Below are 17,868 nucleotides of genomic sequence, written 5' to 3'. Positions count from 1 at the left end.
GCCCCCATGCGCGGCGGTGCACCCATGCCCGGCGCCCATGAGGGGGGCCATGCGTGGCGCACATGCGGGGGTGTCGCCCCCATGTGCGCCGCACATGCGCGGCGCCCCCATGTGCGCCGCGCATGCGAGGCGCCACCCCATGCGCGGCGAGTGCGTGAGGCACCACTCCCATGCGCTGCCACATGCGCAGCGGCGCCCCATGCGCTGCCACATGCACGGTGGCACCCCACGCGCAGCACGCATGCGCGGCGGTGCCCCCATGCGCGGCCCCATGCGCAGCCCCATGCGCGGCGGCACCCCATGTGCGGCACGCATGCACGGCAGCACCCCCATGCACGGCACGCAAGTGCGGTGTCACCCCCATGCGTGGCACACATGCGCAGCGGCGCCTCCATGCGCCGTGGTGCCCATGCGCCGTGGCACGCCACGTGCGCCCCATGTATGGCGGCGCACCCATGCGCGGCGCCCAAGCAGGGGGCGCCGTCCCCATGCGCAGCGCACATGCGGGGGTGTCGCCCCCATGCGCGGCGCCATGCTAGGCGCCACCCCATGCGCAGCATGCGTGTGAGGCACCACCCCCATGCGCGGCACACATGCACAGTGGCGCCCCATGCGCTGCCCCATGCGCCGCGGCACCCCGCGTGTGGCACGCATGCGCTGCGTCACCCCCATGCGTGGCACGCATACGCCTCATCGCCCCATGCGGGGCGTGCATACGCGGCACCGACCCCATGCGCGGCGCGCATGCATGAGTCAGTTGCCAAATGTTTGAATTTTGATTACATGACCAAGGGGATGCTGCAATGGTTGTAAGCAGTGGTGGGATTCAAATATGGGAACAACCGGTTCTCTGTGTGGATGCCGTTTCCAGAAGTCCGTTCTGGGCCTGGGCAACAAAAAATTAGCTACTGGTTCTGCCGAAGTGGTGCAAACTGACTGAATCCCACCACCGGTTATACGTTTGAAAAACAGTCATAACTCACTTTTTTCAGTGCTGTTGTAACTTTGGACGATCGCTAAACAAACTCTTGTTAAGTCGAGGACTACCTGTATTAGACGTATGTGGGGTTCTGACGTGCCGAATCTATTTCGTATTGTTTGCCTGACAGAAATCAATCTTTCATAAATGGCGCCCAAAGAATACTTTGCAAAAAGCCATAAAATTTTTGATACTCAGCAACTAAAAGGGCCCAGGTGAATCATTTCATTTGCACAACAGATGTGGAATTCATCACATTTTTAAAGCGGTTTTAATAGATTGTTATGAAACCCGATATTAGGGCCCTAAGAAAATCTCTGCAACCACGTGTTATGGAGCTCAGCTGGATGGCGTAAAAAGAACTGAATCCTTTTTCAAAAGTAAGATAGACTAAACTTGATTAACCCTGTATCTTAAAAAAAAAAAAAATCAGGAAAATTTTCTTAGCAGCGGGAGTGAATTTCTGAATTTTGAATTATCCTGGTTAGTCTGGAGGAGAAAGATCTAAGAAGATCTGAAAAAGGTAAGAAGAAATTGATGGATAAGACTCATGTCCCATCTCACTGGTCATTCTGCTTCCAAAATAACCAGAAAGATATCTATAAACTCAGGACATTCCCACATTCATTTTCCAACAATTGTTTTTTCGGGGAACCTCTTTGCAGAGGAAGATATTTGTAAAAAAACAGCACGGCTGATGTTGGCCCAATATTAGTTTGTATGGTTTATGGCTTGAGATATCTCGGTCAGGGAACCTCTAACCTTCATGCCTAGTAATTATTAATAGCCCCCTTTTTTGAGCATACTTCCATCCTGTTCCCATTCTGAGTTGCAGTTTCAAGACATCTAGGACAGGGTTTCTCAACCTCAGTAACTTCAAGAGGTGTGGACTCCAACTCCCAGTATCTTCACTGGGAGAATTCTGGGAACTGGAGTCCACATCTGTTAAAGTTGCTGAGGTTGAGAAACATTGATTTAGGACAGGGGTAGGCAACCTTGGCTCTTTTATGACTCGTGGACTTCAACTCCCAGAATTCCTGAACCAGCATGGCTCAGCTTGGAAACTTCCCCCTTTCCCCTCAGCATGGCTGGCTCAGGAATTCTGGGAGTTGAAGTCCACGAGTCATAAAAGAGCCAAGGTTGCCTACCTCTGATCTAGGGCGTCAACCGGCTACGGAAGAAGGGTTGAGCCGTTGACCAAGAATCCTTTTTAGGGCAACCTTACCCCCAATCACGTGCTCGGTCTAATATCCTATTAAATTCCCTGCTTCAAAAATGGAGCTGTCTCAAAAAAAAAAAAAAAAAAAAAAAAAAAATGGAGCTGTCTCACCTCTTCTTTCTTCTAAAAGAGGTCACCAGCTTCACTTTCCAACTTGCTCCCAGTTACATATTTCATATCACCGCTCAGATGGAAGGCCAACTATGCAGTAGCAACAATTAGCTGTGCTTAGGGCCTTTCCCAGCTACAAAAGGCTTAGCACCCAGAAAGAAGAAAACCACCACTCTCTTTAACAGAATGCATTTTCCGCATAAGTACTGTATGTGGGTGTGTTGTGGTTTGCTTTGGGAAAGCTGAAATGATTCATCCCACCTAACCTTTTTGAGGAACTTTCCCATAACCAGAGGGCAAAAAGCATTGTGTGCATGTATGTGTGTGTGTCTGTGTGTCTTCCACGCCCTATACCTATAAGCAAAAGCTCCCTGCTGTCTGCAGCTTTCGTTCTGGAGATGTATATATAAGTGTACATGCACATCCATCATGTTATTACTTGTCAAGGGAGCGGCATTAGGCAAAGCCCAGAAAAGGAACAAAAATTGTAAGACTAAGAAAAGTTTAATTTATAGCAGATAGTTATTTTTATGTCTCTGCATACTTTTCTATCTTTCCAAAGCCTCCTTGCTTCAATCACCTGCTCCATTACTTCATTCACTGGCTTTTCTTTTTTAAAATCTTTTTGGTTTTGAGGATCTCTTTAATTCCACCTAGCCACAAATTCATTGATCTTTTTGTGTTCATCCATCCAATATATATTCACGTTAAAAACAAAAGTTGTTCCTCTTTTTACAGATCCATCCTTCCTTCCTTCCTTCCTTCCTTATTTGGCATTCATACTTTCTCTCCCTGATAGGGATAGAAATCCCTGATGGGAATAAAATCAATTTATCTATTTGAGCTTTGCCCTTAATTTTTCTTGCTAATACCTGATGTAAGTTTGGGTTTCTACAAAAGATCTACTCTGTGCCCTGGGTGAGACTCTGACAGTTAACCTATACATGGATGACTCAATTTTCAGAGTTTACATTTACTGAAACTCAAACTGGTCACAAGCCGCTGGATTTACACAATGCCCTAAGACTAAGTTATGGTTGGTTGGGCAACTCAACCTATGTGCTTCTGTAATTTATGATTCAGTAAGTTAAACAAACGTAGCCTCTCTGACCCATTTTTTTCAGCTTTTTCTTCCCCATTTTAATGGACCAACTTTATTGATATCATGCCTTCTGTGTACATGGTTGTATGAATCTATGCACAAAACTGGGATCCACTGGAAAGCTCTGGGTGATCTGTAGTAGGAGAGCGAGGGTTGGTTTCCCAGATATCAAAGTGGCTTTGTTCACACATTATGCAAAGCTGTGACTTAGTTTGCTGACTATACTATAATTGGTTAGAATTATAGTTGGTAAACCATGGTTTACCAATATGTTGCTGAAGATTCTATTCATTTAGATAGAATTGTCTGCAAGTTGAATCATGGCAATTGAACTTCATTTCTTGTTGGTTCAAAATGTTTCACTCTTTTTCCAAGTAGCTTCATGAGGTCCTCCTAACCATCTCACTCTGACTGAAGAAGCCACATGGATAAGCTGTGAAACGTTTCCAACCAAAAGGAAAAGAAGCCCAGTTGGCATGACCCAACTTCCAAACATGGTTTACCAACTACAGAAGATTCACACAACACTGGAAGCCATCAAAAAAAGAAAAAAAAGAAACCATTTTGCCTTCGTAGGTTGTATGAATTCAGCAATGCTCCCCTGAAGATTATAGTCTTGAAATGAAGAAATGGAGTGGAAGAGATTGGACTATCCCATCTCTACTCTGTTCTTCTGACATAGAAAATAAATTTTTGGTTTTAGTGCCTTCCATTTTACATTCCTATTTTTCAGCCTCAGACCCCAGCAGAGCTTCTAACAAAAACAAAACAAATCTGCTCATTCCTAACACAATAGGATACTACCCCCCCCCCCCCCAGTAGCTTACAAGTTAAATTTAACTTGCTTGGAATATAGAGATTGAAAGAAAGAGGAGTGTGATGGTAACAAAGGAAAAGCTATTTTTTTCATGCATTCATATGCAAAGAGCCCTTCATTCCCTATAACTTTATATTTCCTGATTATATTATTATAGTGTAACAAATAGAACAAAAGAAAGCTGTCTCTTTTGCAGAGGAAAGGCTGGACAGGACTTTGCTGGCTAAGTGCTATTTTCGTGCTGCATACCTTATGGCCCACTTCCAAGGCCAGACCCTGGCAGGGTTTCAATGGAAAGCCAGCCCTGCAAGAGACACAACACACACATATGCACGCTATCCACGCGCCCTCCTTTCTATCTCTTAGTGCTTTTGGGGAAAAAAAATTACTTCCAATTTTGCTGCTGAAGCCATGGCTGGAAATAAGAATGCAGCGGCTGGGTCTAAAAGCGTCTGCTTGCTGAGACAGAACCATCATAATCCATCAGTCTAAGAGAGAACGTAAGCCACCATTAGACTTTTAAAAAAATATATTTTAATTAAAATACCTGTCTGGCATTCCTAGCTTGAAAGCCAGATGAATGGCACATTACGGAGAAGTGGAGAAGCTATAAAACGGAAAGGAAGCAGACGAAGGGACGTCTCCACTGAAGCTTTTCTCCCACCCATCTTCCCTTCACTCAGCTACTGCCTGAAAGATGGTGTTCCAAAGCAGCTGGCCAGCATCCTTTATTCCAGTAGAAATTTTGCAGGATCTTGACTATAAGCCAAAGTACCATTGTCAGAAGTTCTAGATAGATTCCATAGGCTTTAACTATAGGTTGTTAAACAAATAACTGCAATTAGGAGAAGTGGTTGTTAGAGGAATCCGGGTTTCTCCTATTGATTTTGGTTGTTGGAACCCAGCTGGCAAGGCTGAAAATGGAGATCACCTGACCAGGATGCAACTGTCATAAACACAGTTGCCAAGTGCCTGAATTTGGGCCAATCACCAGGAGATTGTGCGAGTTCTAGTTCCACATCAGGCATGAAAGCTGACTGGGTGACCTTAGGCCAGTGATGGCGAACCTTTTAGAGACTGAGTGCCCAAACTGCAACCCAAAACCCACTTATGTATGGTCAGGTGCTGGGTGGGTATGGCCCATTGACTGGGTGTGGCCCATTGGATGGGCGTGGCTGCGGTGGTAATGGCAGATTGGGTGGGACTAAAAAGTTCAATCAATCAATTCCAACTTTGCAAGATCTTTTTTTTTCCCGTGAGAAGTTGAAATTGACTGATTGATTGAACCTTTTTTTTTTTTGTACATGGCGGCGGTGGCCTAAAGCGAAAAGGTTTTATAAAACACAGCTGAAGGCCTAGGATTGGGGCAATGGCGCGCGTGCCCACATAGACGGCTCTGAGTGCTGCCTCTGGCACCCGTGCCATAGGTTCACCACCACTGCCTTAGGCCACTCACCAGGAAATTGTGAGTTCTAGTTCCACATCAAGTATGAAAGCTGACTGGGTGACCTTGGGCCAATCACCAGGAGACAGTGAGTTCTAGTGCTGCCTTAGGCATGAAAGCTGGCTGGGTGATTTTGGGCCATTCAGTCTCAGCCTAGGAAGAAACAAGCAAGGGCAAACCACTTCTAAAATCTTACCAAGAAAACTGCAGGGATTTCTCCAGGCATTCTCCAGAAACCAACATTGCCTCAAAAGCACCAAACCCACCCCCTCCAAAACACCAGGAAGGTAATAGGTAATGAAGGCTGGTATATGGAATATAAATTAGTTCCTATGGCTAGAATACACTAGCAGTGAGCTTGTTCATACAGCACATTCAGCTGTGATGGTCTATGAGTGTATAATAAAATGGATCTGCCGAGCCATGGCTTCATAAAAGTCCAAATAAACCACAATGCTTAGGCTTATACAGATAGTCCTTGACGTACAACAATTTGTTTAGTGACCATTCAAAGTCACAAGGTCCCTGAAAAAAGTGACCTATGACCGGTTTCTCACACTTACGACCGTTTGCAGCACCTCTTGTGGTTACGTGATGCTTGGCAACTGACTCATATTCACAACAGTTGCTGTGTCCCAAGGTCACACGATCCCCTTTTGCAACCTTCTGACAAGCAAAGTCAGCCAGATTCACTTAACAACTGAATGACTAAGTTAAAAACCGCAGTGATTCACTGAACAGCGGTGGCAGGAATGGTCGTAAAACGGGGCAACATTTCCTTAACAAATGTCTTGCTTTGCAACAGAAATCAACGACTCCCTGTAGAGCAGTGGTTCTCAACCTGTGGGTCGGGACTCCATTTGGGGTCGAACGACCATTTCACGGGGGTCGCCAAACAACGCAGTCCGCCATTTTCCCCCCTTTTCCTTAGCTGTGCTACTCCCTTTTATTCTATTGGCTTTTGAAAGCCAATAGAATAGACTCTCTTGAATAGAGTCTAATTCTATTGGTTTTCAAAAGCCAGTAAGAATTGTCCAGGCTGTTTCTGCCCTGCTGAGCCTGCCAAAAGTCCCATTCTGCAAACGGTGCTGCACCAGTTGAGTAGTCCTCGACTTACGACCGGTTGGGGGTCGTGGCATTAAAAAGGTTGAGAACCACTGCTGTAGAGTGTTTTAAGCTCAGGCAAGGCAGGATAAAGCTTAGTAAAATGCATATATCAAGCAAATACTCTGTATCCTGCTCAGATATAAAGCGGTCATTAGAAAACCCTTGGGGAAAAGGCTTGACCTTTGCAAGATTTCAGCCGAAAATTCCAACCTAGTACTCCCTTGCAGCAGTCTCCATAAATTAACATTTTTATCTGTGTCCCATGCCTCCCGTCTCCTCCTCTGCTTATCTTATTTCCTCCCTTCCTGATAATAATAATAATAATAATAATAATAATAATAATAATAATAATAATAATAATAATAATAATAATAAAAGGTTCCAGGGATGTGCTCAGCCCTGATCTTCATTCTCCCTGCGTCCCAAACTGCTTTGCAATTCCTGATGTCAATGTTGGCTCAGGCTAGGAACTATTTAACCCACCTGGATTATTATAAATGATATCATTTTCCATTTCGATAGTCGGGTGGGAACGCCGCATTAAAGCGCTCCTAACGCTGTGAAGGCTGACATGGCTGCTTCCTTTCCACTGAAAGGTTTTCAAGATAAGGGTGGCTATCTGAGCTTTCTCTCCCCGCCCCCCCACCAGGCATAGACATTTGGGATAAAATGTGGCCATAGAATGACAAAAAGCTCCTGCATATTTTTCTGTTGCCAGGGGCTTCAGGTTTCTTTTCAAATGGAGTTTTCCTTTCTAGATGCCTGCAGGGAACACCTGCCCTCTGCAAAGAACTTTTACGGTAACCAAACTGCGGAACCAGTAGAAATTGCCCATTCAGAGGGAGGAGGGCTTCATTCAATATTTTCAGAAATCCGCCCCCCCCCCCTCTCTGTAGTCAAGAGGCAGAGCACAAGAAAGTCTTGTCGGGGTGGCCAACCTGGTGACTTTAAGACCTGTGGACTACGACTCCCAGAATCCCCCAGCCAGCATTGGCTGGTTGGGGATTTGTAGGAGTTGAAGTCCGTAAGACTTACAATTGCCAAAGTTGGGATACCCCTGCCGTAATGCATCCCTGGTCTAAACCCTAAGAGCAACACAACCGCTGCATGTGCCCATCACACTCACTGTTCCAAAGGTGTTTTTTCAAAAGGCAACTGGACTTTGGTTTTTTCTCCCTTCAAAACGTTTCGCAATGGAGACCAAATTTTCCATTGCTAAAGCAAGGCGGCCGTTAAGTGAGCCGTACACAATTATATGACTTTTTTTTTTTTTGGGCCACTGCTATGTCACTGCAGTGGTTCGGCCAGCGGTTCTCAACCTATGGGTCGCAACCCCATTTGGGGGCGATCCGCCATTTTTCGCGGTGCCGTGCACGTGCGCCGCGGATGGGGGCGGCACCGTGCACGTGCGCCGCGCATGGGGGGAGCCCTGCACATGCGCGCTGCGCATGGGGCGGCGCCGTGCATGCGCGCTGCGCGTGGGGGGCCATTGCGCATGCGTGTCGTGCATGGGGGCGCCGCCACGCATGCACGCCGCGCGTGGGGGGCCCGCCCCCATGCGCGCGGCCCGGTGCATGCGCAGAATGTTTGTGTGACGGGGGTCGCCGTCACACAAACGTTGAGAAGCACTAGGTTAGGCAAATACAATTTCCCTCCCTTGTCAAAAGCCAGCAGGGAACGTTGCAAAGCGGCAATCACAGAAGCCCAGGACACTGCAAATGTTGTAAATACATGTTGGCTGCCAAGGGTCCTAATTTTGATCACATGACCATGGGGAGGCTGCAACAGTCATTAAGCTGGAGGTGATAAGTCGAAGACAACCTGTAAGCAGAAAGCCAAGAATGGAGCAAGGAAAAAAAAAACCACACCTTTTTTTTATATTACATTGAAATGAAGCCAATTAAATACAATTGACAGGACGGGGCTATGCATTTAAAAACTGTCCTTGTTTGTCCTCTTAAAATCTACCCATTGTTGGAACCTTTGAAGGAACTCAGCGCAGATCCAAGTTGTGAACTCCTTGCTGGCTTGCAGGTTGTGCGAACCCACTAGTTGTGGTTGACTCAAATAAGAGTTAAAAAAAAAAAGAAAATGAAAATAAAGATCATCCCTTTCTTCCCTGTTTGTTAATGAATGCCTTTGCTTCCAGAGGTTGTCAATGCCCAGCTCCAGTTTTGCAGCTTGGACTCTGAAATGCAAACTCTTGGGTCAAGAGGCTTCCCTATCAAGCCAGGTATCCTTCCTGGAACTTTGGCCATGAAGATGATAAAGACCACCAAGCATTAAAACACTTGAGCCCTGTTGCAGGTGAGGTTATTGATCAGCTGAGCAAAAGGTTGTCTTTGAAATTCCACTGGAGGGAAAAAAAATCTATAAGTAACTGTATTACAAATTGCAGGGAAAAACTGCATTTTGGATCAGTCCCTAAGCAACAGCATTATAATTCTTTTATAGAAGGGCTTGTTTCGTTAAAAAAAAAATCCTATGTACTATTCACTGAGAACAAAAAACTAGAATTTCTCTGAAATACGGGACTCAGTGGTCCAACATTCTCATAAGAATATTCTCATGCCTGTAGCAGATGCCCTGAAAAATCTGAAGTGAGAGAAAAAATATTTCAGGAGTGCCCCAAAAAGTTGACTTTTTTACTAAATTTTTGTTAAGTTAGGAAGCTCTGCAATGGCTGCATTTACATTTGTTGGTAGTGTCCCATGGTTACGTGACCTCATTTTAGGACATGTTTGCCGAAAACCAGCACTTACCATCCTGTTTGCTTAACAACCAGCACAAAAAAAGATCATAAAATTGGGTCAGTCATGTAACTGACCCATTTTATGACCATTATGGCATATGACCATGTTGGGTGGGTTTCCCTACTCGTATGTAACAGACTACCCGTCTCTTCATGTGAATTGGGGCAACATCTGTGTTAAGCACTTTGATAAATCTTTATCTATGTTGTCTTGGTGACAAATCTTTCTTCTTTCCGTCAAGGCTGTCCTTTATGTTCTCTTTCTATAGACATCGGTTGGCAATGATCGAATTAAGACAGTAGGAAGCAGAAAATGCACTAGATTGGAAATACAGATTTACAGCCACACCTGAGTCCTGAACCCTAAACTTTTAGAAACTCATCTCATTTTTTTCTGAGAAGAATAAAATCATCCAGGTTGCAAGAATACAACAAGAATATAAGAGCCGAGGTGGCGCAGCAGTTAGAGTGCAGTACTGCAGGCCACTTTAGCTGACTGTGTTCAGCAGGTCAGCGGTTCAAATCTCACCGGCTCAAGGTTGACTCAGCCTTCCATCCTTCCGGGTAGGTAAAATGAGGACCCAGATTGTTGGGGGCAATGTAAATATATATATACATTGCTTACTGGTGTACACCGCTTAGAGAGTGCTTGCACTTAAAGCGGTATATAAGTCTCATAAATAAATAAATAAACACTAAATTAGGGCTCAGCCAAGAAAGATAGCACCCTCTTACATCTGCCTTTTTAATGGGCTTCTGAATTATTGCAACCTTACATCAAACAAAAGGGTTTAGGTCCCCGTAATTTCTCTTGCAACCTTGCAATTCCCTCCAGCCGCCCTAAGTCGTTTTGATAGGAGATTGGGGGGGGGGCAAATAAATTTAATAAATAAATCAAGTGGTCTGTTTGCAAAGCAAACCATAAACTTCCCACAGCCCAGCCATTGGGATTGCATTGCCATTTGGCAATGGCCTAATGCAAGAAAAGAATTATTATTCATTATTCATGACTGGTGTTGATATTTTTTATATTACATATAATTTTAACCCAAAATGGAATATGAATAACTTTAATATTAATAAATAATATTATTTAATGTACCGTTGGAGGGACTGAAGGACCAGGTTAGGAACAGTCCTCCATCGATCTATGCGGTCTTCTTAGCCCATAATCCATCAATAATCAATTAAATCAAAGCTTCAGCTCCCGCTTGGACCCGTCCTCCTGCGGGGAGGCGGGCGTAGAATGCCAAACTCCGCTAAAGTCCACCTGATTGGTCCCTCTGAAGGAGGGCTGGCGTAATGAAGATAAAAAAAAAAAAAAAGAAAGAAAGACTCTCATTCTTCGGTGGCTTCTTGGTTGCGCGCACTGTCTGTCTTCTTAGCTCCCGCCTCCGCAGAGCGCGCTTAGCCAACCCAGCGACGTGCTGGCGGCGAGGGGGCGGGGCGTCTGCCCGGCTCCTCCCCTCCGATGACGAAAGCGCGGCTGGTGGCGCCGCCGCGGTCTCCGCGCGGCAGTTCCTCCTGGGCGGCGGCGCGCGATGAAGGTGTCCGGGACGGCGCGGACGGGCGGCGCTCTCCCGGCGGCGGCGATGGGGCGCTGCGGCGGGTCGCTTCTGTGGCTGCTGCTCCTGTGTCTCGGCAGCCCCGCGGCCACGCTGGCCGGCTACATCGAGGTAGGCGCGGGGGGAACCCGTGCGGGCGGCGGGCGGACCTCCCCTCTCTGCCCGGATGGGCTGCTCGACGCCTCCGGTCCCGACCTGGAGGGCGCGTCCATCACCCGCGGGGAAAGGGGAGCGCGAAAGGGCGCTACGCTTGTTGCTTCCTCTCCGTGGACTGTCCAACTTGGGGAGGGGGTCCTTTCCTTGTATGGGGCGGGAGGATGGCCATGGCTGCACGGGGACGAGGAGCTTCCCCCCCCCCTTGCTGGCGCTGAGCGAGGGTCTCCCCTCTTTCTGGGCGCCCCGGTGGATGGCAGTGAGACGCCCGTGCCGGTATTTGGTCCCGTCGTGGGTCCCGGTGCAAGAAGCTTTCCAGGCTCTCTGTGTTTGAAAACTAGGTTTGCCTATACATACATACATACATACATACATACATACATACATACATACATACATAAACACACAAACACACAAACACACAAACACACACACACCAGCTGCTCTTTCCTGATTCTGCAGTGAATCCCCACCTGCAGTCTCTTTTTCTTTGCTTTTTTTGCAACCCACCGGCCTCCTGGAATACACAGACACACACAATCACACTTCGGGGGTTGCATATGTGTATGTATCCGGAGGCCAATGGGTTGCTATATACATACATACATACATACATACATGCAGTCCACCTGCCTCCTGACTTTTATATACATAAACATATACATATCATTTTAGCCATTATCTAATCAATGCAAGATGAAGGCCTCCTCCTACATGTTTTCAACCAATAGGGCCCATACATATACGTGTGTGTGTGTGTGTGTGTGTGTGTGTGTGTGTGTGTATGGCCCATACATATACATGTTTGTGTGTGTGTGTGTGTGTGTATACACTCAGGAGATGCTGTTAAACATCTCTGCGTATGGGTATGGGTGTGTATATGGGACATTTTCCCCCCTGCCCCACTACAAAGGTGACTTTATGTCCCCTTCTCAGGCCGTTCAAAAGAATCTGAGAGAAGAAGAAGCATGAAAAAGTCTCTCTTTTCGCTCCTTCTTTCCATCCTGCTAGTTTTACCAGGCTCTCAGGATGACAGATAAGTGTGAAGGAAAGGTGGGAGGTCCGGATGCTGCACAGCGATAGATTCCCTTCTGGGATTTCACAGGATAGTGCTGGTGAAGAAAAATGCAGTTCCAATGAATGAACCTTTGTAAGATGAATCGTGTCTGTGTTTGATGTATTGGGGCAGATTTGGGGAAGAAGGGAAGTTACCTGTTTCTGTAACGTTTATAATGTCCTTTCTGACCCAGACCGAACAATGCTGCAGCATCCATCCTTCTCCTGAATCTTCTTGAAAAAATGTACTTTTCCACTTTCCTGGAGTCAGAATATTTGCATTTTATTGATCTGCTGGGACTCCCCCCCCCCCTTGCTCTCTGTGTTTACACAAATCTGATCTGTTTATTGCTCTTTTTTTTAACCAAATGTTTTGCGTTTATTCAAAGTTGTTGCAATAATTTTAGTAAAATAAACCGGCCAAATTCAATTACTGGATTGCACTTAAAACTACTGCTGTGGTTGTTCAATAGAAACCTTGTAACGAACAGCAAGCTGGCTCCAGGTTTTGTTTTTTTTTCCTCCCCTCTGGCCATTTTATAACTGGATTTTGCCTGTGTTTGTGAAATCAGTTTAGGGTTTTCTCTCCTTAACAATATTCCCATGGGTCTGTTTTCTTTTGAGATGTATGGAAAAGACATGGCATTGTGTAATTTAAAGCAAAGATTGCTTAAATCCTTTCTGGGATAAAACTAATTGGGTGGCTGAATGCAGTTTGTTTTTTATAAAGCTTTTAAAGAAGTGGTAGAGCTTAATCAGCTATGTTTCGGTGGTATTTGAAGCATTTGCTATCCAGAGATTGGTTACAGAGTCTTTTGTTTTACCTTGTATGTGCGGACATATTTATGAGGACTGACCTCTGCATTCTTGGCACAGGAACAAGAAATCTGGTTTCAGATCAGTCTAGAAGCTTGCATTAGGAAACAGCTCGCATGGAGAAGCATCTGTTTCATCAACCTGATGTTATCTAGTGAACAGAGCTTGACTGTTTCCCAGTATCAGCTGCCTATTGCATTGGCTTTCAGACTTCAGATTTATTAGAGAGTATAATTAAGGCATACCAATATGATTACTCTTAACTGAGAGGATGCTTGGCCTCCCTTAAATCAAATCTGCCTTAAAGCTTATGGAAGACATTCCTCTGTGGTAAAATGGCTTTCAGTCCCAACCTGCATAAGGCTAAATAAAAAGAAATAACAGTCATATTCTCCAAATGAAACACCTCTGTTAAAATGGAAGCACTTGCTATTAACAGTTCTCCAAAGCATGCAGAAATAACTTTCCAATGATGTGTGTCTCCTCATACCTTGCAGGATTAATTTTCATACCATGCTTAGGGGATCCTGCTAAGATGCATTAGATCTGTGTAGAATATTTGAACTGAAGATGGGATCCTCTTCATGTTTTGTTCTTTAAAGATTCTGGTACATACGCCAGCACTCGGATAATTTTGCATAAATTAATTGCAGCCCCTTGCAGACTAATTCTTCATGCCATACTTGAAATATTCTTAGGAGACCCTGCTTATGATTATTACCTTATGCAGTAATAGATCTCTGTGGGATCTTTGAATTGAAGGTAGGACCCTCTTCCCGTCCTTGGAGATTCTGTGGCACGTTGCACATCCTTATAATTTTAGGACCATTTCCCCCCCCCCTGGAACTTGCTGGAGAATGGTTTGATTTCCTCTGCATTTGTTTGCAGCATAGTGGTGATTCGTTGGTCACTTGAAGATCACTCTCAAAAAATTGTCCAGCCAGCAACATGATGAGAATGGGATGCAGGATTCTAGCAAAAGCCCCTATTGGGTTGCTTGGCACGGGTAACGTGCCAGTGGAAAGCTGTCATGTTACTTCCTGGTGGGGAGATCAAATCTCTGCACCTGTTAAAGCCTTCTGACGGTATGGCATTTCCCGTCTTTGAGCAAACGCAAGCTCAGCTGCTTATGGGTATCCTGTCTGAATGCCGTCTCGCGATTATGAACTGATGGCACGACCTCTATTTCCTTCCTGGGCAGCTTTGATTTAAAAAGAAACTAAAGCCGAGCTTGCTTTCATAGGATTTAATAAAGGGTGCTGTATTTTTCTCCCCATTAGAGCTCTCCATTGATTCACTCATTTGGCATAAATGTATTAGGTAGATTTTTTTTTCTTTCACCTGGTTTTCTCAGCTAAGAAGTCTCCAGCACCAAGTCAGACACTAATCTGTTTAACATTAACACGTCTGTTTCTACTTCATCCTGTCTGTGTAAGCACATGTATGTGAAGCTTAATCCTGCATAAATATTCATAGCGCACGTTCCTGGTTTTGCTGTTCCGTTTTATGAATATTAATAGGACTCCCTCATTTTTTTATTAGAATGTTTCTGTTTCAAATGCAAGACACCAGCACGGTTTACAAGGCCTTATGCATTTATGGTATTTATAGCCTGTTTTCTCTGACATCAGAACAGAGTCTATTTTTCTCCTTCCCATTGGACCTTTGAAACATTTTTGCAAAATATAGTAGACTGAGCTGAGTTTCGTGGCAAATTGAGATTCTGATGGTCACAACTGGACCCTTTGACCACCATAAACAGTTTTAAAAATGTGATAGCAGAGAGCTAGGATGCAGTAAAATGTGCCGTTTTCCAAGAGTTTCTGGGCTATAACTCACAGCTACCTCCCAGTTGGCTTTGCTAGCTGGGGCTTATGGGAGATGTATATTAGTAGCAAGTAAAAGTGTGATTAACTTTATCTCTGCTTCCTTCTGCATTGCTGCTGCCCAAGAAAAGCATCGCTGTTGCAAGCTGAAATACAGGAATAGATCAAATCAACCAAACTGGATGTTTACCAGCCGGGCTATTAATACAGTTTAGAGCTGTCACGAAATGGAGATTAGCTCCCTCGAGACAGATCATTTATACTTGGAGTGCTTTGAAGAGGTTAAATTCAAATTATTGACCAAGAATTGCTTTTTTTAATTTGGGGGTGCATTGTTTTCTGTACACGGCTTACCCAACCGCCTGCCTCATTTCTTGGAATATTTGTGTCCTGAAATCTGAAAGATGGCATCCAAGCAAAAGAAGACCTTCCAAATTAAGGATAGCAGTTTGGGTATCATTTATGTGTGGAAATAGCTCCACATTGTTTACCTTGACAGCACCACTACTAGGCCTCCCTTGTAGTTACGTTTCCAGTATGAGAGAGAGCAAGCTGGTTATATTAACTTCTGAGCAATGGGATGTACGTGCTGGCATGCAGTGGTCCCAGTTTGGAGTGGGACTCAAGCAGGGAATTAGCTTGGACTCTCTATGTAAACACAAGAGCCTTACCTGGTCTTTCCTAAGTGAAAGCTACCAAGACATCTAGGGAGATTCCTGTACTATAGGCAGAGAATAATAAAGTACAAGTAATTCTTGACAGTTCATTTAGTGACAGTTCCAAGTTACAATGACACTGGAAAAAGTGACCTCTGGCCCATTTTTCACACTTATGACCGGTGCAGCATCCCCATGGTCACATGATCAAAATTCAGATGCTTATCAATTGACTCATATTTACGACAGTCGCAGGATCCCGGGGTCCTGTGATCCCCTTTTGCAATTGGGCAAGCAAAGTCAGTGGGGAAGCCAGATTTACTTAACAACCATGCTACTAACTTAACAACTGCAGGGACTCACTTAACAATTGTGGCAAGAAAGGTGGTGAAATGGGGCAAAATTCAACAAAGTGTCTCACTTAGCAACATAAATTTTGGGCTCAATTGTGATCATAAATTGAGGGTGCCTCTAGCTAGTTTGAACTCTGCATGTGTAGGGTCTGGTCATTCATTCCTGACACTGTCCTTTAGAATTATATCTTAACCTTAATGGAAATTGTTGTTAATTATTAGTATTTAAAAGTGCTACTAGTTGTGTTGACCGTCTGTTGGCATGATTGACATATTAGCTTCCTGACAAGGTGTTGCTTTTTTGAAAGATGCTGGACAGATAAAAACAGCAGAAGGTGGGTGGGCCATCAAAAATCTGATGCGTAGGTTAATCAGAAATTTCAATTTGTTTATGGCCCTTAACTACGTGCTTTCAGCATTCAACCTCTTTTATAACACACAGCTCATTATGTTCAATTGCTCAATAAGTTTTGAGCCAGTAACTTTACCCTTGAAGTATTACAAGTGACGTACATCTTTTGTGTATCGCTTCATTAGCTCCCTTTTCACTGCACACATTTAGGTTTAGTTCCCATTCCTTAAGATATTCTCTTTTTACTTCCTCGGGTGGTGATCCAGAATGGTCCCAGACAGTTTCCTAAAATATATATTTTTCTTACTTGTCTACTTTCCCGCACTTCATTTGAGTTTCCATGGCATTATAAAATGTAAGCCAGTCTGCAGTGCTTCAGTACTTGCCTTATCCTGCCATAAATTGTTTGAATTTTTAACAATGAGCCTAAGGTTCTCCCCGATAAAAGCTTGAATTTGGACCCAGGCCAACATTTTCTGATGCTCCATTCCAGTCTTCAGAAGTTTAAAAGAAAAGTTGAAACAAACAACCTTTTATTCATGTAGTGGACAGCATTAACATAAACTGATTCAGTTCCTCAACAGGCTTTTAATTGTTTAATTTAACATCTACCACCTGATTTTGATACAGCTGTGACGCAAGAGGCCACAGACGTAAAATGTCTTCGTGATTTGTTCCCTCGTTCTGCGCTTTGCTGCAAGTGAACAATTCACTATGAAGAAGGCCAGTGTTTTGCATTCTTTGAGGGATTGGTGAAGAAATATTCTTCATATTTTGGTGTCTTATTACAAGGTGACATTGTTTTGTAAGATCATAGTGGAAGATAAAAGTAACTACGAAGTTAATATCACAATAGAAAATGAGCCCTTATACCGGTAGCTGCTGATCTGTTCCATTCCTCACCTGATGATTTCTCTCCCTGCCCCCCTCTCTCTTACATACACACACACACACACACACACACACACACACACACCCCTTCTAAACAAAAGTATCCAGGACTGCCAAATAATTTCTAGACTACCCTTTTCTGAGGCCCTAGTAATCTTCTTCGTAGTCTTTTGTGTCTGCTTTGGGCTGAAGTACAGCCTGAAAGCTAATTCCTTTCCACCAGATTTGCTCACCCCTCTGAAACGCTTGCCGTTGCAGCAATCAAGTTTTATTTTTCTGCACGTCATTGTTTCTCCTTCGCTCCGCTTAGCCTTTGCAGAGCCAGATCCTGTTGAGAGCAGCAGTTGCCAGCCTGGCTGCAGTCTTAGTGAGATTCTATGAGCCAAAAAAATTCCCCAATAATAGTGTTTCTCCATTTCTCTTGCAAGCTGTGAAGGTTTATCCTCCACCTAGGAATCGGAGGTGGCCCGTCATATCAGCATCCTTCTATCTGGTGCTTACCAGAGGTAACTGATTAGAGCAAGGGTGTCCAGTCTTGGCAAGACCTGTGGACTCCAGCTCCCAGGTGCCTGACTGAGCAATTCTGGAAGTTGAAGTCCACAAGTCTTATGAATTGCTAAATCTGAACACCCATGGATTAGAGTGTTTTTCATCTTTTCAAGCTATTGG

The 17,868-nt window shown here is 44.6% G+C and overlaps 1 protein-coding gene across 4 annotated transcripts in view; it reads left to right on the top strand.

Moving 5' to 3' along the window:
* Positions 1–11,039: 11,039 nt before the first annotated feature.
* APLP2 (amyloid beta precursor like protein 2) overlaps positions 11,040–17,868 on the top strand; it is a 46,857-nt gene continuing 40,028 nt past the window's right edge. For all 4 annotated transcript variants that reach the window (XM_039334523.1, XM_039334522.1, XM_039334521.1 and 1 more), the window contains exon 1: positions 11,040–11,207. In XM_039334523.1, the coding sequence (XP_039190457.1) occupies positions 11,073–11,207 (135 nt within the window). In that variant the 5' untranslated portion in view covers positions 11,040–11,072. The remainder of the gene's footprint in view (positions 11,208–17,868) is intronic.

Source organism: Crotalus tigris, unplaced genomic scaffold, assembly GCF_016545835.1.
Source record: "Crotalus tigris isolate CLP2741 ecotype Arizona unplaced genomic scaffold, ASM1654583v1 scf7180000017631.5181431, whole genome shotgun sequence".
NCBI lineage: Eukaryota > Metazoa > Chordata > Lepidosauria > Squamata > Viperidae > Crotalus > Crotalus tigris.
This window is presented reverse-complemented; position numbering and strand designations above follow the sequence as displayed.